Source organism: Amaranthus tricolor, chromosome 15 (assembly GCF_026212465.1).
Source record: "Amaranthus tricolor cultivar Red isolate AtriRed21 chromosome 15, ASM2621246v1, whole genome shotgun sequence".
Taxonomy (NCBI): domain Eukaryota; kingdom Viridiplantae; phylum Streptophyta; class Magnoliopsida; order Caryophyllales; family Amaranthaceae; genus Amaranthus; species Amaranthus tricolor.
The window spans coordinates 874322-898656 of record NC_080061.1 but is presented as its reverse complement, the minus strand read 5'-3'; the positions used below and the strand labels follow the sequence as shown (position 1 = coordinate 898656).

The 24335-nt window shown below is 32.6% G+C and overlaps 2 protein-coding genes across 3 annotated transcripts; one reads left to right on the top strand and one right to left on the bottom strand.

The window, feature by feature from the left end:
- Window positions 1–805: 805 nt before the first annotated feature.
- On the bottom strand, window positions 806–6739 carry LOC130801589 (uncharacterized). Of its 2 annotated transcripts, none has more exons than XM_057665466.1 (6): window positions 6375–6739; window positions 6005–6113; window positions 3274–5893; window positions 2593–2653; window positions 2263–2486; window positions 806–1127 (listed from the first exon to the last, which is right to left on the bottom strand). In XM_057665466.1, the coding sequence occupies exons 2-6, from the start codon at window positions 6108–6110 to the stop codon at window positions 1070–1072; spliced, it is 3069 nt and encodes a 1022-aa protein (XP_057521449.1). In that variant the 5' UTR covers window positions 6111–6113; window positions 6375–6739; the 3' UTR covers window positions 806–1069. The 2 variants fall into 2 exon arrangements, with proteins under 2 accessions (XP_057521449.1, XP_057521450.1); XM_057665467.1 differs by having other exon boundaries at window positions 6005–6103; window positions 6375–6562.
- A 10374-nt stretch (window positions 6740–17113) lies between these two features.
- LOC130801512 (mitochondrial adenine nucleotide transporter ADNT1-like) lies at window positions 17114–24175 on the top strand. Its single transcript, XM_057665379.1, has 8 exons — window positions 17114–17596; window positions 18396–18444; window positions 19590–19753; window positions 20135–20172; window positions 21642–21754; window positions 21846–21959; window positions 23238–23579; window positions 23683–24175. Exons 1-8 carry the CDS (start codon window positions 17436–17438, stop codon window positions 23764–23766), a joined length of 1065 nt encoding a protein of 354 aa, XP_057521362.1. The 5' UTR covers window positions 17114–17435; the 3' UTR covers window positions 23767–24175.
- The last annotated feature ends 160 nt before the right edge of the window (window positions 24176–24335 follow it).

Here is a 24335-nt window from a genome sequence, read left to right as displayed (position 1 = left end):
TTTACTGATTTCCAATAAGTGCGGTTACTAGTATTTTATGGACTTTAAGCAAATTAAATGAAATAGGCTCTTTTTATAAAGGATCGTTTATGAACTTTAATGGGCGATCGAAAAAATAACAAAAACGGACATTATATACTATAATGTATGTTATATACATCTTAATTGATAAAAGAACTTATTATAAATTGTAAATTTTTAAGTGTCTACCTCATTAACCATAATTTTCAGATAATAAGTCCGCCTTAACTTTAAGCCCTAGGCAAATGTCTAACTTGTCTAGGTTCACAATGATCATGTTTCCAATTAAATTAAGGGGTACTTGAATAAGAAAACAAAAAATATTTTTAAAGTATAATTCTTACGAAAATGAACAAATTTAAGTTTTTTTAATAAAGTTAGAAGAACTGCTAATAACACTAACAATTCATAAGTGAAAATTGTTGATTTCATTAGCAGTTTTACCTATATACTCCAATATCATTAGAGATTTAGAGGTTTATAGATAAAATGGTTATTGAAGTTAGTGGTTTTACCTATAAATTTTTACTGTCACTACTTAATAGGGCTTTTTTTATAAAAAAGTGTAAAAAAAAAATCTTATACTTTTGTGAGTGGTTTTAGTAAATGAATAGCTAAAATGAATATAACACTTATGTTTACTTTTAATAAAACAACGTTAAATGGTTAAAATTTCGTAATTTGACCTGATTGTTGTAAACATTGATACCTTGGTGATTGTAATTCACAAAAAAGTTAAATTGAAACTATAATTCGCAAAAAAAATAAATTGAAACTGTAATTCGCAAAAATAACCTACATTTAAGGCTATGATTCGCAAATTATTCTTAAAATTCTGAAAACTTTGCAAACTATAAATACAGCACAACAATGAATGAATCAATGATATACACAGAAAATCTGTTTGAATACATTTTACTTTACAAATCAAGCTTGGACAGCTTGATGACAAACAATGACTTCTAACAATCAGCATGGTATTTTTCACGTTTCAAGCTTCAACTTCAATTAAAGTCAGCAATACCAAATGTGCATATTTTGAAAACTGTTACTCCATGAACTCCTCTGGGACGCGCATACCAAATCCTTGCCTCCTCTTCTCAACACTGATATGTTAGAACACCCGACAAAAGGGGAAAAGTTAGTAGAGACGAGAAACAATATTTTGTTACGTCAATGGCATAAATTTTCTCCGGTTTATGCGGAATTTAAAAAGAGTTAGATGCACACAACTCGAACAAAATAAAGAGTAGGCAATGACACTAATGTGCTGAAGCTTTTATGAGTACTCCTTTGTCCCTCCCAATTGCTACATTGTGAAAATCAATGTGAGAGCTTTTTGTTACAGATGTAGCAAAATGATCGAGAGGGACAAATGAGTACACATTATCATATTGATAAATATATTCGGTATTTCACGTATAATTAAGTAACAAAGAATTGAGGAATACAGGTATCTCTCTTTCTGAGGAGTTTTTTTAGAGCCGAGGGGCTCTTTGGCCGCATCCTCTATTATGTGTATGGGTTGCCGCCTCGTTTCCTCCCCAGGCCCTGCTCAGAGTCCCTATGGCGGGATACACTGGGTTCGATGATGATGATGATGAAGATGAGTGGGACAAATTGACCATCTCTTAAGACGGGAAGAAATGTCTCTAGGTTGACTACAACTTTGGATGTCTAAGAGGATATATTGTCAGGCTCTCAGCCATAGTATCTAAATTCTAAATGAATTTTTGAGACTTAAAACGAATCAAATCTATTGAACCTGAACATGACTAGTTTCTGCACCTATTACTGCAGAATACAGTAGAATGGCCCAAATCTAACATTGCAATGCTATATTACTACATGCCTTCATCACCTCTTAAAACAACATTTCATTACCACAATGTTATTAAGTGGCTCCCACCTAGGCTTCCACTCAGGTAGGGTTTGAAGAGTAGGATGAACACAACCTTATTCATTACCCTTGTAAAAACATAACCGCTCAAATATTAAAAAGAATGCTATTAATTGGCTTTTACTTAGACGGGTAACAGCTACCCGCACAACTTACTTTGCGCCTAACAAGCTCCTAGGCTCTTGTCTAGGCGAGGTTTGGAGGTGAGATTAATGGAAAGCCGAGAGAATTATGGGGCCACATTTTAAAATACTGAATGCTGCATAGTTTTTAATCTGATTCATATGCAAGTAACCATGAATAATCTCAATTGAGGTAACAAAAGCTTCGGAAACACTCACGTGGGGGCAAGTTTTCCAAGGTTAACAACGAAATTTTTGCTCTGCTCCTCCAAAACCTTCCCAGATTTATCGATGATATATCTCTTGTCCCTCGTAATTGGAAGTTGTCGACTAGCAAGTAAATCAAGATCCTTTTTCCGAAGCTCTCTTCCGTTCACATAAACAGCAGTGTCCCCTTTAGAACAATTCTCTAGCATGGGAAAACTGAATTCTTGAATAGCAGGCTGCATGACAAACAAGGATGCCTCATTAAAAACTAACAATTTGGCAAACTTAATTCCAATCAAATTGATGCAAGAAAAAGAGAGCAAAAGTAACAGATAAACTCACTGGAAGTATTCCAAGGCAATGATGGCCCATTACACCCCAAAAACCAGCTACATAATCATACCTGTAATGGAATTCAAATTTAAAATGAGGAATGTCATTTGAAATGTGTTAAGTGAGAAACTTAGGATCAATCTTCTATTCCACATTCCATTAGATTACCCCAAGAGGGCCAAGACCATTAAGTGGTCCCACCTAGGCGGGGTTTAGGGCCATATATACGTAATGTTACCATTGTTAATGAAAACAAAGAGGTTACTTCAATTGCCCCTTGGTAGCAAACCACATCTCAAAACCTATGTTACTTGGACTCGGTTACTGATGTCGGATGCTAGTACAAGTCCTAGTGCCGGATACGTCTAAATATTCAATTTTACGGCTAAAATGAGTGTCTTAAGTGTCATACCAATGTCCGAGAATCAAGGATAGGACACGGGTACGTGAAGCAAAATAAAGAGTCCGAGTAACATAGTCTGCAACCTCACGTAAATAAGAAGTGCACATGATTTAATGAGTCAGTCCAATATAGTCCATAAGAATCTGAAACCAAAGCACTACAGATCTTTTGCCCCATCAAATTAAGGACATGATCAATCTTCTCGTCCAAATAAGATTAAATAGTCAGCATAACAGTTCTAATACATACATAAATGAACGCATTTAGAAGGCACAAAATGGAGTTACCAGTATTCTCCTGGTTGAATAAGTCCAGCAAGCTTCTCCGCCTTTCTAACAAGATGAATTGGTATGTGCTGACCATTGACATATACCTCACTTTTTCCAGGAGAACTACGACCAGATTTCGAAGCCAAGGCTTTCCAGGAAGGAGGGCTCGAGGATCGTCTATCTTTACTTCTATCTTTGTATTCTCCTGATACATCCCCAGAGTCAGACAACTCATGCGAGTGAAATTCAGTCTCTGAGGCAATTGCTGGATTTACCACAGAGCTATCTTGAGAGTTATCTGTTTCAAGAACTTGCTTCTCTTTTCCAGCATAACTTCGTTCATTTTCTACTCCAGCAATGATGAAATGGTTAGAATAATCCAGATGCTCGCGCAAAGGCGAACCAGGTGGAGGACGGTTCATCAAGGGCAGCTCTGAAGAATTGGGACAGCTGCTTCTGCGTGAAACCCGCTCTTCCTTAGAAGAACAAGATGATGGAGAAATAGCTCGAGCATTATCATCAACATTTGAACTCAATTTCTGCCTTCTAGAAGCTTCGATGACTTCGGACTCTGTAGTCTGGAAGCTATTTCCTGGTGCATCGAAATCATAGGATCCAATACCTGTACTGGTAGCAGCATAGCTTTCACGACGAGTATGTCTAGGACCAGGTTCATTGAAACTTTCACCACTACCACCAGTAGATTTGACGGTATCTGTTTTCTTCCGTGAAGAAACAACACCAAAAGACTTGTCTTGAAGATCGAATGACATGATAGAAGAGCAAGCCCCACATTGAAGTTGATACTCTTTCTTATGCTTAGTCATGAAATTCCCAGGCAATTTGAGTAACTCAAAGCATTTGTGGCATATTACAAATGGAGAACCACCAACAATTGGTAGGCAAACCCGATTGTTCTGGTTAGCTAGCTGAACTCTCCTAGTATGGCGTGGAGCAAGGTGGGAAGATCGTTCTCGAGGATTGGTTTGGGCCACTCGAGGATCATACGCCCTTGGATCAGGTCTTTCAAGATTCATACTACGACTGGACGTTGGATGGGAAGTTGGAATAGGAGCCATCCGATACGCAAAAGAAGGCAAATCATGGCCTTGCATATCAGCAGGATGGTGACTATGCATCCCAATTCGATATGACATGAAAGAATCTCGATCATAATCCAAGGACTGCCCAGCAACATAGCCTGGCATCCCATGCTGTGAAAATTGTTGTTTCCTAGAGCGATATGCGCTTCTCACATGGCTTGCATATGGATCATCATATAAAGGGGAAGGGCTAGATGTATTTTTCATCTCATAATCCAGTCCAGGTCTATGATCTAAGTATGGACGCCTTGGCATATAATTCTCTGGTGAATACCGCTGCCTAGATCCTCGTCTGTATCTCAGATCATCTGTATGATCATCAGCTCCTGTATAAAACCCCGAAGAAGAAAACAGATTATCATCCGAATGACTTAGTTCTTTTGATGGATATTGCTTCATAGATCCCTGGTACTTCGGAAGGAACTCACGATGCTCCATATAGTGCATGTTAGCAGGTCCTCTTCGAATTTCAAAACTGTGTCTTGAACGACCAAAACTATGAATGGAATCGAGATGATAATTTGCAGACGCATCAAGTGCGCTTGAAGACGCCGACTTCCTCCCACTTTCTATAGACACCCTTAAGTTTCTGTGAAACAACCCATCCCCGTCACTCCCAGCAAACCTTTGATCTGCATTTGCCCTGGATCTCCCATACCCGCCAGCATAGTCATCCCGAAACCTCAAATCTCTGTCTGATCTTTCCCTACTAGACTCCCCTCCGTGAATTGGATCATCAATAATCGATCCTTCTGATGTCATCCCATGTTCATCAGCGTAAACAGATTCTTTCCCTTCACTAATTCGATCAGCTTCATCACCAGTAACTCGGTCTCTCCACTGCTTTCTTCTTCTACCTAAAGAATCATCATTAGATGGTTTAGAAGAATTATCCTCGGGAAGCCATGTATTGAATGAAGTTTTAGGAGTCATCTTTTCCTTCCTCACTCCTTCCCCTTCTTCTTCTTTCACCCGTCTCTCATCGAAATTAGATATAAAACCTTCCTTATTGGAAATGTCTCCATCCATTGACCTTACAGGTGATCTTCTAGCAGCATTAGCCCCCCTCAAAGGAGACATGCTAACATATCTCGTTCTCACGCTCATCGGTGATTTACTCCCTCGCTCCCTCATAGGCGACATGCTAACATCTCTCGACCTAGCTGGTGATGTACCAACCCCATCAGAATTCCCATCACCCAAACCCGTCCCCCTCGTTGGTGAAGGGCTAACATTTCTCGAACCTTGAGGTGTTGAACCAAGATCATTCAAAAACCTATCCCTCATAGGTGACTTAGGTAAATCCCCATAAAACTCAGCAAAATCTTTCTCATCAACTAACAACTTTCTTCTATTAACAACCACAAATGCGGATCGGGCCGGTGATCTACTATCCATATCAAAACCACCCTCGTGAACAATATCCTCTTTACTTAATTCACCACTATCCTTGATCCCCTCTTCTCCTTCTATCCCTTTGTCAACAAATGTATCAGAATTCACCAAATTCCCACTTTCAGATGACCTATTTTTAGCTGCTCATTCATTTATATCAACAAAAAAAAGACCCCAAAATAATTGTCAGACATTTCAACAAACATAATATGTGCACCACAAAACAAACAAGAAATTAAGCTAAAACTTACCTTTAAGCATAGCACCACAACCACCACATTGATAAACAGTACACACTTGAGGCTCTGGTAACACCTTATTGCATTTCGGGCAACGAACCAGTCGAATCTCTGACATCAACTACCACAATTTTCCAGTAATTTTTACAATCATAAAATGAACAACAAAAACCAACCCATAATTTAAAAATGCACCAAAAATTCAACATAGCTTATTATATATACATGCACTTTTTATTCATGTGAAAGTTGCATTAATGTTTGCTAACGACAATAAGATTGCGTTTTTTGTAGCATTTGACTTTTAATATATCTAGACAAAGATTACAAAATGCTTTTTTTGGAGTAATCTAAAAACAAGAAAGTTTTGTAGGAAACTTACCCAGAAGAAGAAAATTCACCAATATTTGTCAGGAAGAAGAACAAAATTTGGAAATCTTCAGAATTTCTTCCTTTATTTATGGTGTTTGAATTTATTAGGAGAGAGAAAATGCGAATATGGTAATTGGTAGTACTCTGTTGAGAGAGCTGAAGAAGTCTCTTCTCGAAGAATGAATTTGGAGGGAACAAAGAATTAGTCAACTAAAATCCCAGGAAATGTCAACTGTCATCCTAAACGACACCGTTTAAGTTGTTGAGAAACTTATACGATGCGTATTGTTTGAGTAAGCTTGGAAATTCTTCTGACGCCATGCACTTATGCACCAAACGTTTGACTAATAAACGTTTAAACGTGTTGTTTTAGTCTGAGTTGATCAAATGATGAAATTGAAAAATAAAGTCTTGAACCTGAAAATAAAATAGATAAATATATTACATAAAAAGTCAGAATATCAGAAATATTTTAGACTTGAGCTTAATTAGGTTGTTTGTTGTATAGAATATGTTAGTTGAACATGCATGGGACTATGGGAGTAGGATTGGCAGCTATAGGAAGCCAAAAAATAAAAGGTAGAGGGCCAAAAAAAATACCTCCATATAAAATAATAATAGCAATGTATAATTAAAGAATTTACAAGGACCGAACTAAAAATCTAAACCGCTGTGGATATAGATCGCAAGGGTTGGGCCCTTATTGGCACCCATGTGGCTTCGCTTGTAGGCAACAAGTGCTCTTCTATCTCGATGCAATGTTATATATATGGACTTCTTGTTTTAAGATCGTCGTCTCACTGAGAGACAGTCTCTCACAAAAGTAGCTCTTTTCCTGTTAGAAGCACCCCATAAACTTGATAAATCTAAGCATTTCTTTCTCTATCCATAAAGATCAGCCATGAACCTATTTTATTTCTCGGTTGAAAATCGAGTTATTTTATAAAGTATTTTCACAAATGAATGATTCTTACTATTTTGTTTCTTTGAGTTTGTTTTTATTGACCATTTTATATGATAGCTTTTAGGATTAAAAGGAGTAGATAATAAGGAGCAAATTAAAGGAAATATTTATTTATGTTCATTGCAAATATGTTTACTTCAACAAAAAATAATAATAATATAAATTAATTCAATAAAAGTAAATGATTTAAAGAAGAGAATATTATAGACACTTATTGAAAATAAGTTTAATTCAATAGTAAAAATTTCAAAGTTTGAATAAATTCAATTTGTTAGTTAGAAATAAAGTAAATTGAAAAACAACATAATCAAACTTGTTTTTACTCTTATCACAAACAAAAAAACGTGATTAATTTGTAACTAAGTTACAATTTTCATCTCTAAGAAATTATCATAATTACACAAAAATTTAAAAATTAAGAAATTGTGAGATTATTTAAATTATATTGATAATATTAAAAGAAAATTAATCAAATATGTTAATGAGTATTGAAAAAAAAAGTGATAAATATATTTTTCATGAAACAAAATTTTAACAAACCAAAAACCAAAAAAAAAAAAAAAAGTATAACGATCTCTTAACTTCAAAGGATGAATTTTCGTATAGAATATTATCGTACCCTAAATAATTTTTCTTCGTGATAACTGCTAATTAAATACTCCAGTCAATAACAGGTGGATTTATACTGTAATTGAAGTTGACTTTGTCCTTGAAAAAAAATTGAGCTGTTCTTGTTAAAGGAATTAATGTTGTTTTAGTTAGCTCATGAATAATTATATTTTATGATTTAATTTTTTTTAGTAACTTATATATCTTCAGCCATGTTTATGATATTTAAACAATTCTGTCAAAATTAGTGATGCTAAAACATTCAAACTTCAAAGTACTAAGCAGTTTTGCATTATCCTAGCTATACTAATCTTATCCATAAATTCATTGTCTTTTTTATTACATAAAAGGCTGAGAAAATTCATCATCATCATCCTATTCAGTGTATTTTGTCCTACGAATTATAATTAGGGTATGTCGGTCTGGGCAGGAAAGGAATGCAACAACTCGTACCTATAAAAGAGGATGCGGTCAAAGAATCCTTTAGCTCGAGAAAAATCCTCATAAAGAAAGCTGAGGAAAGAAAAATATTAGATGAGAATTGCTCTGAAATCTTATCTAAAAAAAAGTAATACTTACTTAAATCATAACACATCTCAGTTCTCATTTATTATTTTTCAAATACATTATCTATTTGTCTTAACTCCCATTAAATTTTATACTTTTAGTTTTGTAGCAAATTTAAGAAACTATGTTATTAAACTCTCATAATTCGTCGAATAAACATTATTTTCTCTTGAGTTTGTCTATTATTTGCTGATAAATAATCTCAATTCATATATACTCGTCCCTCTTCATAGAGATGGGCATTTAAGAGTCGGGGTTGCATCTAGACCCGACTCTTATTCCGACTGAGACCCAAATCTTTAAAATATATTTTCTTAAGTGGATTTTAAGTGTCTAAAATTTAAACTCTAATCTCTATGCTGGATCCTTAAGATTTTAAATTTCAAAAGTCGAAACCTAAACCCGAATCTTTAGGGTTTGGACCCTTAGCCTTATTGTAGGTCGTAGAGTAGGGTTCAATAAGGACTTGATTGGGTGTAGGACCTTTTTCCAATCTTTTAGGAGACACTGAATGACAGAAGTACTATTTTCGTTCCACTCATTTTATTGTTGTTTTATTTTATAATGTTCATTTAAGGGACATTTATTAATTTAATTGATAATTAAACCAATTTTTTCTTCACATCTCAGTCATCTATAATTTTTCTCTCATTCTTTTTATCCACAATTTTTTTCCTCTCTTCCAATTAAACTTTTAAGGATCACCGAAAAATAGTACGATCATACACGTTATTGTTGTTGGAAAATAACTCACATGTGATTCCAATTCAAAAAATTAAAGAGATGTTGACTAACATATATATTTGATGGGGCTACTCCTCAAAATTAATACCAATTGATTTTATAATGAACCTTATCGGGTTTGTATACAGTCAAGTCTGCTCTTTTATGAGTCTTGTGTACCCGCCCAAATTTATCATGGTATAAGAACCGATGAACACCGATCAACTGAAAAAAAAAATCTCGATCTTCCATTAAAAAATACACGGGTTCGAAAAGAATGATGTTCCCACTCAATTAAAAAATGAGTTCACATGTGAGGCGGAATGTTAAAAAATAACTCACATGTGATCACACATTGAAAAATTAGAAAGAGGTTGATTAATATATGTATACTTGTTGGGCTACTCCTTCTATTACCAATTCATTTTAGAATGAAACCTCATTAAATTTGTGTGCAGTTAACTAGTCTCTTATATAAATCTTGTTTATATGCCCAAATTTATCAATTAAATCACATTCATAAAAACATAAAATGAACAAAACAACAATGCAACAAATTAATATGGATAGAATTGTCAATACTCAAAAGCAACCGGAATAAAAGGTTCTTCATTATGTTGAATTTTTTATTAAAAGTCAAATTTCCATTTTTAATATATTAACCCTAAAATGTTTGAATATTGAGCAATTTGGCCGCTAACCAACATGCACTAGCAATTAGCAAATTACTTGTCGATTTGTAACTTGTTTGCTACACAACTGTTTGGACTTAGGAATAAGCTACTATGGCTTAAATGAATCGGAATTTAGTTATATCTACTCATCATGTAAACTATTTAATTATCAAAATTGTTGATGCAAATTACTAATTATAAATACATTTTATTTTTGTAAAACGGTAATTTATCCTTTACGTTTCTAGTTAACTAAATTTTTTCAACATCGAATATACTACAGAGTGCCGATCGAATGGTCGAATCAGCTAATCTTATTAGTATCCGCAAAATACCAGTTTTATAGCTTATGCAAATAAAGCTAAATTCTAAAATTCACCAACAAGTAATGATCGGATTACGTTAACTTTTGGAAAGTTTAAGAATAAACTAAATCACAAACATAGAGATAATCATGTACACAAATGTACTTCATATTTCTCTATATATACAACTTTCTTATAATTAATTACTTCTTCCAAAGTTTATAATTAAGATTAAAACACCCACTAACCTTAATCCTCTTATTAGCCTTCTTCTTACTCATTTCATCCCAATCTAACACTTTCCTCTTCCACTCCCTCCCCTTTATATCACATAATTTCCCCACATCTTCATTAGCTTTTAAGCTTGAATCTTCAGATCTTAACCTATCAAAACTCGATGACGAAGACGACAACGACGATGATGAGCTCGTAGATGACGACGACGACCTGTTCGACGATAACGACAACGACGACGGTAGAGCCCTCATATGACGCTCAATAATGAGAGATAAAGAAGCTAATTCATGAGAATCATATAAAGGGCTTCCACAATCCCATATCATTGGAATTGTTTTTGAATTTTCAATTTGATTTTGCTTCATTCTTTTTTTGTTGTTTTTTTTGAAAGTGGAGAATGATTTTTTTGATTTAATTTTTCGATCATATAGACGTTTAAATTTCTTTTTGTTTATATAAATTAGTGGTTGTGGTGTAAACTTTTGGACCGTTGTTGTGAATAATTATATTGTTTTAAATTCAGTTTGTGGGGTTTTCAGGTTGGAAATTTTTATCATTAAAGTGTAATTATTGAGAGAAATAATAATTTTTTTAGCGATTGACCAGCCGAACATATAATGCATGCATGCTTGATGTGTAATGCGTTTGTATTAGAAGTATTAGTTGTTTTCGCGTCATGTATGATTTATTAGCTTATTTTTAGTACCGACTATTGTTCTTCATTTGTTTGTTTTAAGTGTTGATAGAATTTGTGAAATGAGCTTGAGAACTCAAAGGAGTATAAGATATAATAGAAAATCCTAAATAATAACGGTTAAATTAATAATATTAAAATAAATTATGTAAGAAAAACATAAAATAAAAATTTCAAAAGCCCTCATAGAGTATAAAATAGGGTTATATAAATGTGATTTACTATTTTCTTAAATAACTATTATTTACCTATATATTTTCGAAAATATATCCAGCCACATATATATTAATTCAAATGAGTTTGTTACAAAACTAATTAGTATTAACATAAACTACTCATGTAATTTATTATAATAAATTGATGAATATTCTTAATTTTTTTGATGCGAAACAATTTACATGTTAGTAATAAATAGTCACTTCACTTTAACAAGTTTGATTATGAGTGATGGTTAAAACTTAGAATTAAAGTTTATTACTCATAGTTGATTGGGTTTATTCAACCAAATAATAAATTGATGACTTTTAAAATTTTAAAATAGGTGCAAAAATTTATTTAAAAGTAGGTGTTTAAAAATTGTATAATATATTTTGTAATTCAATTTTTAGCTTTAAATTTTTAGTTGAGTTGGTATCTGATATAATATAAAAACCAAAGGTTAATTTATAAAATTAATTGGTTGGTTGATACTCCCTACTCCATATATCTTTTTTGAATAGTAAAGCTAATTTTGTCTAATTAAAATGATTTGCTGTGAACGCTCCCAAACGCTCCAAGTGATAATGCCATTCACTATCAATTAAAACATATATATACTAAATCCTATTCAGTTTGTGATTGATTAGGTAACTAGCCCGGAGAGACGTTGAGTAATGAAAGTACCCATCATTCTATATACTAAAACAAAGACCATCTAATAATAAGTGTCAGTCTCTGGTAAAATATTTTTCCGCTTAAATTAGCTTCTCACATAAATTTTCTTATAGCTTTATTGTCGCTTTCAGGACAAGATTACTATACATTAATGCATGCTATTGCAATTCTATATTACTATTAATATTGCCTATTTAAGATTAAGGAGATTTATATCTGTATACCAATTAGATTAATATATGTGATTTTAGTAAGATTGAAAATACATTTTTTTGCCTTTATATGTGTTGGAATGTTATATATGATTTTAGTAAGTTTGAAAATAAATTTTCTATTCAAGATTTATCTTCTATTTATTAATACCTCTAAATTGAGCATGCCTCTTTATTTATACTGTATATTATTAGTCATTATTCTATATACTAAAATGTTTACTAAATGAGGTTGATAGATAACTTGATCGGCTAAGCGGCTAATAGCAATAATATTTGTCTTCTATTGCGAAGCAAAGACAAAAAGAGGTTAAACAAAAATAAATAAACTTATTATTTTTAAAAAGGAAAATTTGATATTAATAATTCAACCTTTCACTCATCTGCAGTGAATAATCTCCCACCTATATATGGATTATTTTTTAATAATCCAACCTTTTCTCTTTGTTTGCTGTCAGCATACTAATAAGGTATGCTGATAGCAAACTAAGGGCAAAGGTTGAATAATTAAAAGATAAAAAATATTGCTAGCAAACTAAAGACAAAGGTTGGATTATTAAAAAATAATCTAAAGGTGGGAATATTCACAACGGATGGATAAAAGGTTTGATTATTAATATCAATTTTCCGATTAAAAATGAAATGCGTAACTATAAAGGCTTAAAGTTAATCAAATGAGGTGAGCAACAAAGTGAAGGTGTATAAAATGTTGTCATTTGCAAGATTATGACTTTCATACACTATTCCTATTTATCAACACCCAGAAATAAATGTTGCGTTTAAAAGAAAAGTCTCCTATGACAAATGAGATAAAATTGTAATTTGATAATTTTTCTATGTTAGAATTCTTCTTTATATTTACAAATATTACTATGTGGAAATTTATTAAATTATATCAACAATTTAAGTTGATTATATTTCGCCAAGTACTCAGTCATTGAAAAAACGTCATTTAAAATTAAGGGGTCTTTCTTTAGATTATTGTATGATATGATATGATGACTTCGCTATCTTTGTCTCCCTTAATTTGTGCACATTGTCAAATATATTAATCGATGTCCTAATGCATCTTATTTTTGCATAATTATAAATTATAAAAAGTTGATATTAATAAATTGCATTATAACGAATCAAATAAGATCTCAATTGACTATGATTTAATTTATATATTTGGAATAATTCAAATTAAGAGTGTTAGGAATAATGTTAAAATCTAAATTGGGAAAATGAAGCGAGTATGTTTTAAGTATAGTTGAATTTGAATAATTAGAAGTGTTAAAAACTAAATATGGTATAGGAGTTTAAGGTATCTCAAAGAGAGGTTTTTTTAAAAGATAAGTTGGAAATTTGTAAGAAATTGATTTTTTGTTCGAACGTCAAAATGAGAGAGAAGCTTTGTGTTTTGTGTTTTGTGTTTTGTGTTTTTCAAGAATATATTTTTTTTCTTATCTTACAAGTACTCTCTATTTTCATGTAATCTAAAAATCAAAATAAGCATTTATCCATGCATTTTTCTTGTGTATCTACTCTATTACATAAGTTAGAGTATTTATAGTCTATTTAATTTTTAATAAAATAACTTTTTGTATATCGTGTTTAACACGGGTAATCAACTAATATTAAATACATACATTTAGTATATAGTGATTATTAAATAGCTCGTGCTTAGCACGAATAATCAACAATTATGTTCTAATAATGTGTAAATATCATTATTTATTATTCAATTTTCTTTGTTGTGATTTTTTAAAAATTATTATTTATAGTTCTCTTTCTTAACTTTTATTTAATTTGTTTGTAACAATTATATTATTTATGCATAATAATTTCTAAATGTCTCGTGCTTTATGGTGATCATCTAGTTAAAAATATAATTACTTCTTGGAGTAGTAGATTTTTAATTAAATTAATTATGATTGTTTGCTTAATGTTATACTAACGGAAAATTTAATGCCTTATCGAGAATAGGGATGGGCACGAGTCTTATACCTTAAGGATTTAGACCCAACACGACTCTAATTTTAAGGGTCTGGGTCCACCTATTTTTAGACCCTATGGATTCGGGTTGGATTTGAGTCCATGACCTTAGGGTCCGGGTCTAAACATTTGAGACCCAAATCCGACCCATGTGCCCATTTACATCTTTTTTCAAAAAATTATATATTAGCTATCATGTGTATTTAATTGTTGATTTGAAATTTTGTTATATATTTGAACATTGCATGTGTAACACCCCGTAATTTATCGGATATTTCCGGGTCGCTTAAACCGGGCCGTTACAGCATGATTTTAAACTTTGTCGGTTTATGTAATTTAAAATGTGGTCGTTGTATCTATATTTTTAAGAATTAAAGGCTTGATAAATATTTCGCTATAAGAACTTAAATGTTGAAAGACTTCATATATTTCATTCAATTAGTATACAGTATTAGAAGATCCTCGTTAGTAAAAAATGTTTAAATAATTTTATGCGAATGGTCAAAAATTGTACTTCATAATATACTTTTTAAAAAATTTTAAAAAAAAAAATTATTCTAGACCCAGATCCACACTCTAGACCCGTCAGACTCTAATGGTCTGGGTCCAAAATTTTTAGACCCTACGGATTCGGGTTCGAGTCCGAGTCCAATAAAAAAATTAGGGTCTGGATTTAAATCTTGCTGAACTCGACTTAGATTTAACCCATGCCCATCCCTAATCGAGAATCTAAACATTTTTTAGTTGAAACATGCACTATTTTTTTCTATGAATAACAACATAAATAGTACATAGTACACTTAAAATCTTCAAATTAGGCTATCATACAACTTTTTAGTTAAATATAATCAAATCGAACATTTTCGTATTTAATACGAGTTTATTAATATAGTAATAGAGTAGAGTTGAACTATAGAAGTGCCCCCGTCCTCCATAACATCAACATGCATGTGTGTGATGGATACCCAAAAAGTCAATTACCCATGAACAATGAAGGAATCATTCATGCTTCTAATTATTTATTTTATTTATTTAGTTGGTTACTTTCTTGCTCAGTTATTGATAAACGACAAATTTTTTAAAGTTTATGTGCCATTTATAAAATTATGATATTTTTCTAACAATTTTTTATCTTTGAACACTTAATATATAATATATAATTTAATATTAAGGCCCTTAATTTTTTAGAATTTTGTACGATCAAATATGTTAAACATGCTCAAAACCTCCTATGCAGACTTACAGCCATAAGTTACTGTTTTTACCTTCTAGCTATTAATCTATTATTGGACTGATGACACCTTATACAAGCCATTTTGCGACATAATTGTAATGTTATTAATATTAATATTCTTGCAATGTCGAATAATCGAATCAAAAGAAACCATAAACTATGTTGCACCGTGAAAAAAATTGATATATACCATCTGTCTTTTTAAAATTGTTATTGATAATGATATTTCTCCGATAAAAATGGAGTAAAGATTAACAAATTATTTGAAGGTCCTATGCAATTTAAAAAGTTTTGATATTTTCTAAAAACTTTGTATCTTTAAACACTAAATATATACTACATAATTTATATTAAAACCCTTAATTTATCAAATTCTATACGATTGAATATATTGAACATGCTTATAACCTTGTATGTAAAATCTAAATAAAATATAACTGAATATATAACTCAAACACGTGTCTTTGTAAATTTTAGTGTGTTTAGTAGAGGCTGATCAGGCCATAGTTTAGTTTGATCCGACTTGTACTTTTATGTTGAATTCAATGCTAAGTGGTCGGTTTGTTTGGTTTTCTTAGGGCATAGCTTTCGAGTCACGTTTAAAGTCAATATATGTAGTTCAAATTTGAGCTTTAAATTTTTTGTTAATTAAGTAGTACTCTTTTGACACGAAATTTACTTTAATTATCTTGGTCTATCATACTTAATTTGTTATCTTTTTATCTTTGGTCGTGACTCATCTCACACTTGATATTTTCTCATGAAATACTAAATTATCTTTTTTTTGTTTCTCACCAAATACATATGGACAAATTTAGCAGAATAAAGAGTATCTGGATCGAGTATTCTTTATTTTGATTTTTGATAACTTTTTAACAGCTTGCAAGAATATTTTTGTTGGTTCTGATAACTTTACGATCTAAATTTAATTTTATTCAATTGAATTGTTTTTACTTATTTAATGAAGTTTTATTACTAAATTAAACTTACTTCTACAATTAAACTTATTTTTACTAAAACAAATCATGTTCCAATAAATCCATAATTTTAGAATACTGCAAGAAAAATATAGATTTTTATAATATCACTCTCATGTACACTTATTTGTACTAAAACAAGTATGATGAGACATTGAATTTGTTTGACAAATGACTTTTATTGTTAACTTTTGGTTTGGACTTTTTGATTTGTTAAATAACTAAATAAAGTTTTTATAAAAGTACTTCTAAGCCAACTAAAAAGATGAATTTTAAGCCAAAACCTATGAAATATATGAGTTAGTTTTTAATAGTTTTTTACGTTTGACATTTAACTTATTTTTTCTGTAATAAGATAATATTTGACTTTTTGTATAATTTTCAATTATAATTCGAGTCTCAATATTTAACACTAACCTAATAAAATCTCACAACAATATGTTTCAATTTTTAGATTGTAGATAGTCATAACAAATAATTATATTCAAATATCTTTTTATTATATTAAATATCAAATATATATCCGAAACGTAACCTTCAAAATGCAAAGAGACTAATAAAGAATTGTCATTTAATATATCAATTGACAATCAATAATCAGATATTTTTATTATTTTTTTAATTGTATGTTATCTTAGTGGAAATAAATATATAACTTTTATAGTGTCTACGACTGCAACAATCAACTAAAAAATGCCAACGAAATCTATTTAGTGTACCAATCGTACCCTAAAAACGCAAAACGCCCCCTCGAGCTTAACCAGCGCCGAAACACGGCAACCATCCAATATCATTCTTAAAACATTTGTTTTCTCTTATTCTCATTTCTCTCCTTCCTATGGAGTAACCTAAAAACTTCTTCCCCTTTCGACCACCTTTTCTCTCTCTTTCTCGAAGAAACTGCATGCTCAATTCTTCCGCCTGTATCTAACGAACGACTACATATTCGATTTCGTCCGTTGTCGTTTTCTAGGGTTTCTTCGTCGATTTTTTTGTTGATTTTGTAGTTACAGAGCAGAACGAAAATGGCGTCAGAAGATGTGAAACAACGAGGCGAGGCAGCAGTTTCGACGATCGTAAATTTAGCGGGAGAGGCGAAAGCTGCCACTGAAGGTGTTAAACCTCCTAGCTATGCGCTTGCTAGCATTGCGAAATCTCTTGCTGCTGGTGGTATTGCTGGTGGAGTGTATGTCGCTTGTTTTGTCCTTTTTTTAATTTTCATTTTGGTAGTGTTTTGATTGATTTTCATTTAAAATGTTTTGCGTGATATTTGTTAATTATCTGTGTTAATTATGTGTGAATTTGATGTATTTGTTCGTATTTTTTGATGTATTTTGTTATGTGATTGAATCTGTTTGACGTAGTGTTAGTGTTCGACTAAATGTCCAAAAGAAAGAAGGCGTAATATACCGAGTTTTTCGGTCAATTCATGAATGGTTAGATTGAGCTGCTTTTATTTTGTTTCTTTGCAGATTTTCTACAAATCGATCTTTTTCAGTTCGGTGCTGTTTAGATTTAACTTGAATTGAATTTGTGAATAAATTGTCGTGTTATAAGTGTGTGATTTGTGTTATGATTATGAATGATTAAAATGTTTTAGCTTACTCTTTGCGACTTTTTGTTCGGTTATTGTATGTGTGCAATTCTTTGGTAGATGGTAGTGTTAAGTGTTTAGTAATGTGTTTGAGAGAAAAGAAGTGGAAAGTCAGTTGAATATTTTTTTAGTAATTTATTTGATTATCAAACGACCGTGGAATTTAAGTTTTAGATGAAGATGTTACTTTGATTCTAAGGATTGTATAAAAGTGATTCTTTAATTAGGTTTTAGATTTCTCTTAAAAGAGTGATTAAATTTGAGTATTGGTTGACCAGTTTCTACGAATTTATTTATTGTGACAAAAAAAACTGTCATCTATTTGTCTATTTAACTTTCATAAAAAACTGTCATCTATTTGTCTATTTAACTTTCATCTAATTCACCGCAGGTCACGTACGGCCGTTGCTCCTCTGGAAAGGTTGAAAATTTTGCTGCAGGTGAGTTTTGGTGATCGTTCAATTGTCACTTTAGTCCAGAAGTTTGGCATGTTTATAATGTTGTTGTTTTGCTGCAGTTATTAACTGAAGTTGCAAAGTTGTAACTTGTGCTTGGATTATGTGAATCATGAAGTTTAGTTACCAGCTTACCACTTTACATTTTAGTTGTGCTATATTTTTGAGACTCAATGCTACTTACGTATCACCCATGAGTACAACAACATCTATCCTACTCAATTGTAATTATATTGTATATAGTTCTTTTTGCATGATGAAACTAAGATAACTTTGATTTTAGCTTCTTGTTGTTTTGGTGAACATTTGAAGGATTATTGAAACTTGATCGAGCTATATGATTATATCTTAGCGAAGGCCACCATTTTTTATTTATACATATAAATGCTATAAATGGTAATGGTGTATGGCATGCAGCTAATTTTATCATCCTACTTGATTGAACTATTTGCTTTTTTATTAGAACCTTGCTTTTTTGGGGGGAAAAGGAGCATCATAGGCATGAATGAATGGAGGAGGAAAATAAATGTAAATAATTAGTGGATTTGATTTTCTTAGTTGTCGATTAGTAATAGATATGCAGATAAAGTGAAATATTTGTTTATGATTTTCCATGTTGATGAGTTTTGGTTCATGTAGGAGATATCGCGTTGTTGAGTTCAAGACTTTAACATTGTTGTTGTTGGCTTTTTGTTTTGTGTTTTACTGCATTGTTAAATGATGTTTGTTTGGCATGTGAGTATGTATATGATGAGATTTATTCCTCTTAGAAACTTATGTTGGAACCATTTGGAAATTGTCCTCCAATTGCAAGCCTATAACATACTCACAATTGCGTGAGTCATTGAAGTTGTTATATGATGTTCGTCCATGGTTGGTCTGAATTAAATCCATGGGAACAAATTGAAGACATGATAACTTTCTTGGGTATAAAACTAGAAGTTAGCTTTTGATAATTTCAAATGATGTATACTTGTATTATGATTTTATTATGTCAATAGTAGTCATTTAAATGCATTCAAGGTGTATTTCTCGAATTTATGTTCTGAATATTATGTTTTTTATGGTGGGCTTTACAAATGAGTTGTATAAAGCATTTTTTCTAAAATCTTTGTTGGTTTGCTTTTCAGGTTCAAAATCCTCACAGTATCAAGTATAACGGAACAATTCAAGGATTGAAGTACATATGGAAAACCGAAGGCTTTCGTGGTTTGTTTAAAGGCAACGGCACTAACTGTGCTCGTATAGTTCCAAATTCAGCAGTCAAGTTCTTTAGCTACGAGCAGGCATCCAAGTATGTTCAATGACATAACTGTGCTCACTTAACATCGTGATTCTTTTTATTACTCCTTTTGCCCCATTGTGTTTGTTATAAATCTTTCTAAAAGCTCTTACGTGAGGAGATTAAATGTAGCAATCTCATAGGGATGAAGGGCATATTTTAAGGTTTTTTGTGTATGTTCACTTGTGGAGTGCTGAATTTTTGAAGCTCTTTAAAATACATTCTTTGTTTTAATTGGAGATATGATATATTGTGGTTTGGTTCTTTGCAATAGTTCATTAGTGAAAAAGTAAAAGTTTTGGTGCCTAATGCTTTTAGATCAATTGTTTTTGTCGTCTTATTTTCATAAGATATTTTCTTTGAATTTACTGATCGCAGTTTTTAATCAAACAGGGGAATTCTGTGGCTTTATCAGCAGCAATCTGGAAATGGTATGAGCAACAGCGTTTTCTGTTGCATACAAATGCCATACTGCTCATAGACTACCTTAACTAGATTGTATCTTGCGAGTTTTATTGCCAGCTTTAGATTCGTTTATTTTTACAGGTGACATATAAAGTCTTAGATAGTTTTGGAGGGGGGGAGGGTAAGAGCATACATTAGGACCTCATCTTATACAGCAATGGTTTAATGTCATTTGAATTCTCCTAATTGTGCATGAATACTGATTTACTCGATGGACATAACAGTTTGGTGCTAAATAAGCATACCAAACTTGATCTTGGGTAGGATCAGCTTGAGATCAAAGTCTATTGAGCTAAAAAAGTTTGGCCTAGGAAATCTTGCTTTGAGTTCAGCTTAGCAAGCTGCAGCTCTTACCTCTTTTGGGCTAGCCAAGTTACTGTTCACATATTTAACACTTGAGAGTTTATTCAGTGTGATGCTAAGTTTTACTGACGTAAAACTGGCTTTTTTTTTCTTTTTTTTTTTGCACAAATTAGAGATCGAGTTTTTCACATTAAAAGAAAATTCTTTGAGGGTATGATCTATTGTCATCTAACCTCTTTAGACCATAATCGTAGCTTCTATGAGCAGATTATAATGGGTATGATGATGACTTTGATAGTGGAGAGTGGGATAATTTGCTTGCTGTTCTACATTCAAATTATATGATGCATGAACTGAAACAAAATTTTATGACTACAATACCCGTTATTATTGAAAGAGGGGGGGGGGGGGGGGGGGGGGGGAAGGAATTTGGTTTTGATTTTGATTTGCTTTGGTATGATCTATCACTTCTGAGTTTTGGTTTTGATTTGCTTTGGGCCTGTGGCCATTGGATAGAGCCACTTCCCCAAATGCAAGAAAGAGTATGTATGAGAGGGAGGGAGAGAGAGAGAGAGAGAGAGAGAGCAGTTACGGTGCAATTGTGCAAAAGGCTTTAGGATTTTAACATTCTAACCTATTATAGCAGAACTGTGTCCTTTATCTCTGATCATCTGATGCATTCCTTTTCTTCATAAAAATGTCCCGTGTGTTTATGTATATGTTTTTGGTCAGTAAATGTATACACATCAATGAACATATTAATACGATTAACAATTTCAAATGTATCTATATAACTTGGCAAACGTTTTAAGTTTGCTCCAGAGCTTTTTAGCTGAAGTCAAGTTGAATCAAACTTTAACCAATCAAGAGCTCATTTGCACTTATTGTCAGGAGTTAGATATCTGAGGAGTCAATTACTAGGAGTTTGTTTTAATGTTTTGATACACCTACTCTAAACTTGTGTATAAAATTTCAGTGGTCATTCATACTCCATCGTCATATCTTTTTTGATACATTTCATTGCGTTTTGCTTATACAAGCTTTTTATCAACACGCCTTGGATTCAATGTATTTTATGATGATAAATTGTTCGGTGAGGAGATTCAGATTTGTTGTTGCTTTGCATTTACAGAGGATGCTGTACTGTCTCCTGTTTTACGTCTTGGGGCGGGAGCATGTGCTGGAATCATTGCCATGTCAGCTACTTATCCAATGGATATGGTACGAGGCCGACTGACTGTTCAGGTATGAAGCAGAGTATTTTTGATTATCACCTACCTTTATGAATAACATTACTCTTTTAACAACTTATAATTATAATTTGATCCTTTTACAGACTGCGACATCTCCTCAACAGTATAGAGGGATATACCATGCTCTCACAACCGTTTTCCGTGAAGAGGGTGCCCGCGCCTTGTATAAAGGGTGGCTTCCTTCTGTCATCGGTGTGGTAAGTATTCAAAGTAATATCTGAATAGTCTGATTACTTTTTTAAATGAGTGTATCTGACTAGGCAACTTGCTGCATACTTGCATTGAGTTAGATAGCTTACTGTCAACTAGTGATGAGATGTTGATGATCGAATGTTCCCTTGCACGTGCTTAGATACATTCAGTAGTGCCATCTGAAGTGGTAGTGTGTTGCATTTCCCTTCCACTTTGAACCTGATATTTTGATCTACATGTCAGTTGTAGCACTACTGGTCTACCTTACAATCTATTGTGTGTTGAATGTGTAGTAATTTCTTAAGAAACTGGTAATTATGGTATTGGTTCACGTTATGGTTAAATTTTCAATAATTGTCGCCTTTTCCATCCCCACATAATAACATACATCACACGTCACATTTTTACTAAAACATTTTACATTGCTGGAAAGATCCCATGTATATTGCTTGCTTTGTGGTACTAAGGGAAAAAACCATTCACAAACCTATCTTATTTTAGGAAAGGGAAATACTTTTTCCGAACATCCCAAATTAGTATGTCTGTCATTTCTAGAAAAGGATTTCTGATTTGGAAGTCGATTATTTTACAGTTTTGATGAATCCAAGCTTTCTTTCAAAAAATGTAGCATCGTACTATTTCATTTCCTGCTACTTAGTAGATTCAGTGTCCCCCCCCCCCCCCAAAAAAAAAGTTTTTCCTGTAACATTTTCCTCGTCCACTATCTTTAGATCTCCAACCACAACAGCACAAGTTAGCACTACAGGGTACAGACTACATTTGATGTGATCCTAGCCTGCATTGTGAATTTGCAACTGCTGATCATAGTGCATATTATTGTCCACATTACCGAACTGCAATTTTATTTTTAAGCTTTTCGTGATCAAAGGCTGACATAACCGCAAAACTGTCTGCATTAATTGTGAGAGCTGTTTCATGATTGTTACCGCAACTATGACCGTCACAGCGTTTTTTCACAATGGTCCTAATCCTCTCCCCCCCCCCCAACACACACACAAAAATAGACGTTATGCGGCAATGTAACATGGTGTTGTGAAAAAGAATATACCATTAACCTTTATGAGTTTATAACCCTCGGCAGTGCTTTTATCTTGATGCAAATCAAAGTAAAGGTAGAACGGGTTGTCCATCGGACTTTGGTGTTGTATTCTTTTAGTTGACAATTAATAGTTTGTAGCTGTTATGATACTGTTGCACATACATCTCTGATGTGTGAAAATATTTTTTATCTGACAAATTTAACAATGATCTGTTTCCTACAGGTACCTTATGTGGGTCTCAATTTTGCAGTATATGAATCTCTGAAAGACTGGTTGATCAAAGAAAAACCATTTGGAATTGTTCAGGACAATGAGCTTAGTGTGACAACGAGGCTTGCATGTGGTGCTGTTGCTGGAACAATTGGCCAGACTGTTGCTTACCCTCTTGATGTTGTACGTCGAAGAATGCAGATGGTTGGTTGGAAAGATGCATCTACAGTTATTACGGGAGATGGTAAAAGGGTTGCACTTGAGTATACTGGAATGGTTGATGCCTTCAGAAAGACAGTTCAATACGAGGGGTTTGGAGCCTTATACAAAGGCCTGGTCCCAAATTCAGTAAAGGTAAAAGTAGTTATCCTTTCCTCTTTCTGAGAAATATATTTTTTTTTCAAATCTAGTGCTGGTATTGGTCACCTTCTCACTTTGGAAATGCTAATTACTTTAGGTGGTCCCGTCGATTGCAATTGCATTCGTGTCTTATGAAGTGGTGAAAGATTTGCTTGGGGTGGAGATGAGAATATCTGAATGAAAACGGACGGAATATGTAGTTTCTGTATTAGAGTTTGAATGACTCCAGAAAGGTTAATCGCAAGTGGTTCACAACCCTTTATGTAAGTTATATTTTGATATTGAGGTGATCATCTAGAGCTGCCCTTGTGATTTTACGGAGTTCGTTCATGTGATAATATAAATAAAGAATAGTTTGTATTATTCTAGAATTCCTAGGAGATGTATGATGCCATAACCCTCGTACTACTATTCATAGGTTGTTTTGCAACACTATTTGCTTTGTAGTTTGCCGATAAAATTTATCTATCGTCAGTGATAGAGCAGGCTGTCGTTAGATAGCTATATTTGTATCAGACTTTGTAATTTTGCATCGCTTAAACTAGTGATCTGCAAGAAATAAATTTTATCCATTTTGCTGGATGCTCTAAGACTTCTGATTTGAAATTGGCATTATAATCATTTAGCGTTATTTTTTTGATTTGTTTTTAGTTCAGCATATCGCTTTTAATATTTTCATTGCTCTTTCAGTTTAGCTCTGCTCAGTCTAAAAAATAGTTTAATTGTTCTAGAGGCTTAAATATATTGTAA

Coding starts and splice junctions, on each gene's coding strand:
- LOC130801589 (XM_057665466.1), bottom strand. CDS start 6,110: ATGTCAGAGATTCGACTGGTTCGTTGCCCGAAATGCAATAAGGTGTTA. Junction 5,894..6,004: donor TTGTGGTGCTATGCTTAAAG/GTAAGTTTTAGC, acceptor ATGAATGAGCAG/CTAAAAATAGGTCATCTGAA. Junction 1,128..2,262: donor CTTGGAAAACTTGCCCCCAC/GTGAGTGTTTCC, acceptor CTAACATATCAG/TGTTGAGAAGAGGAGGCAAG.
- LOC130801512 (XM_057665379.1), top strand. CDS start 17,436: ATGGCGTCAGAAGATGTGAAACAACGAGGCGAGGCAGCAGTTTCGACG. Junction 19,754..20,134: donor AGCTACGAGCAGGCATCCAA/GTATGTTCAATG, acceptor TTAATCAAACAG/GGGAATTCTGTGGCTTTATC. Junction 23,580..23,682: donor TGGTCCCAAATTCAGTAAAG/GTAAAAGTAGTT, acceptor TAATTACTTTAG/GTGGTCCCGTCGATTGCAAT.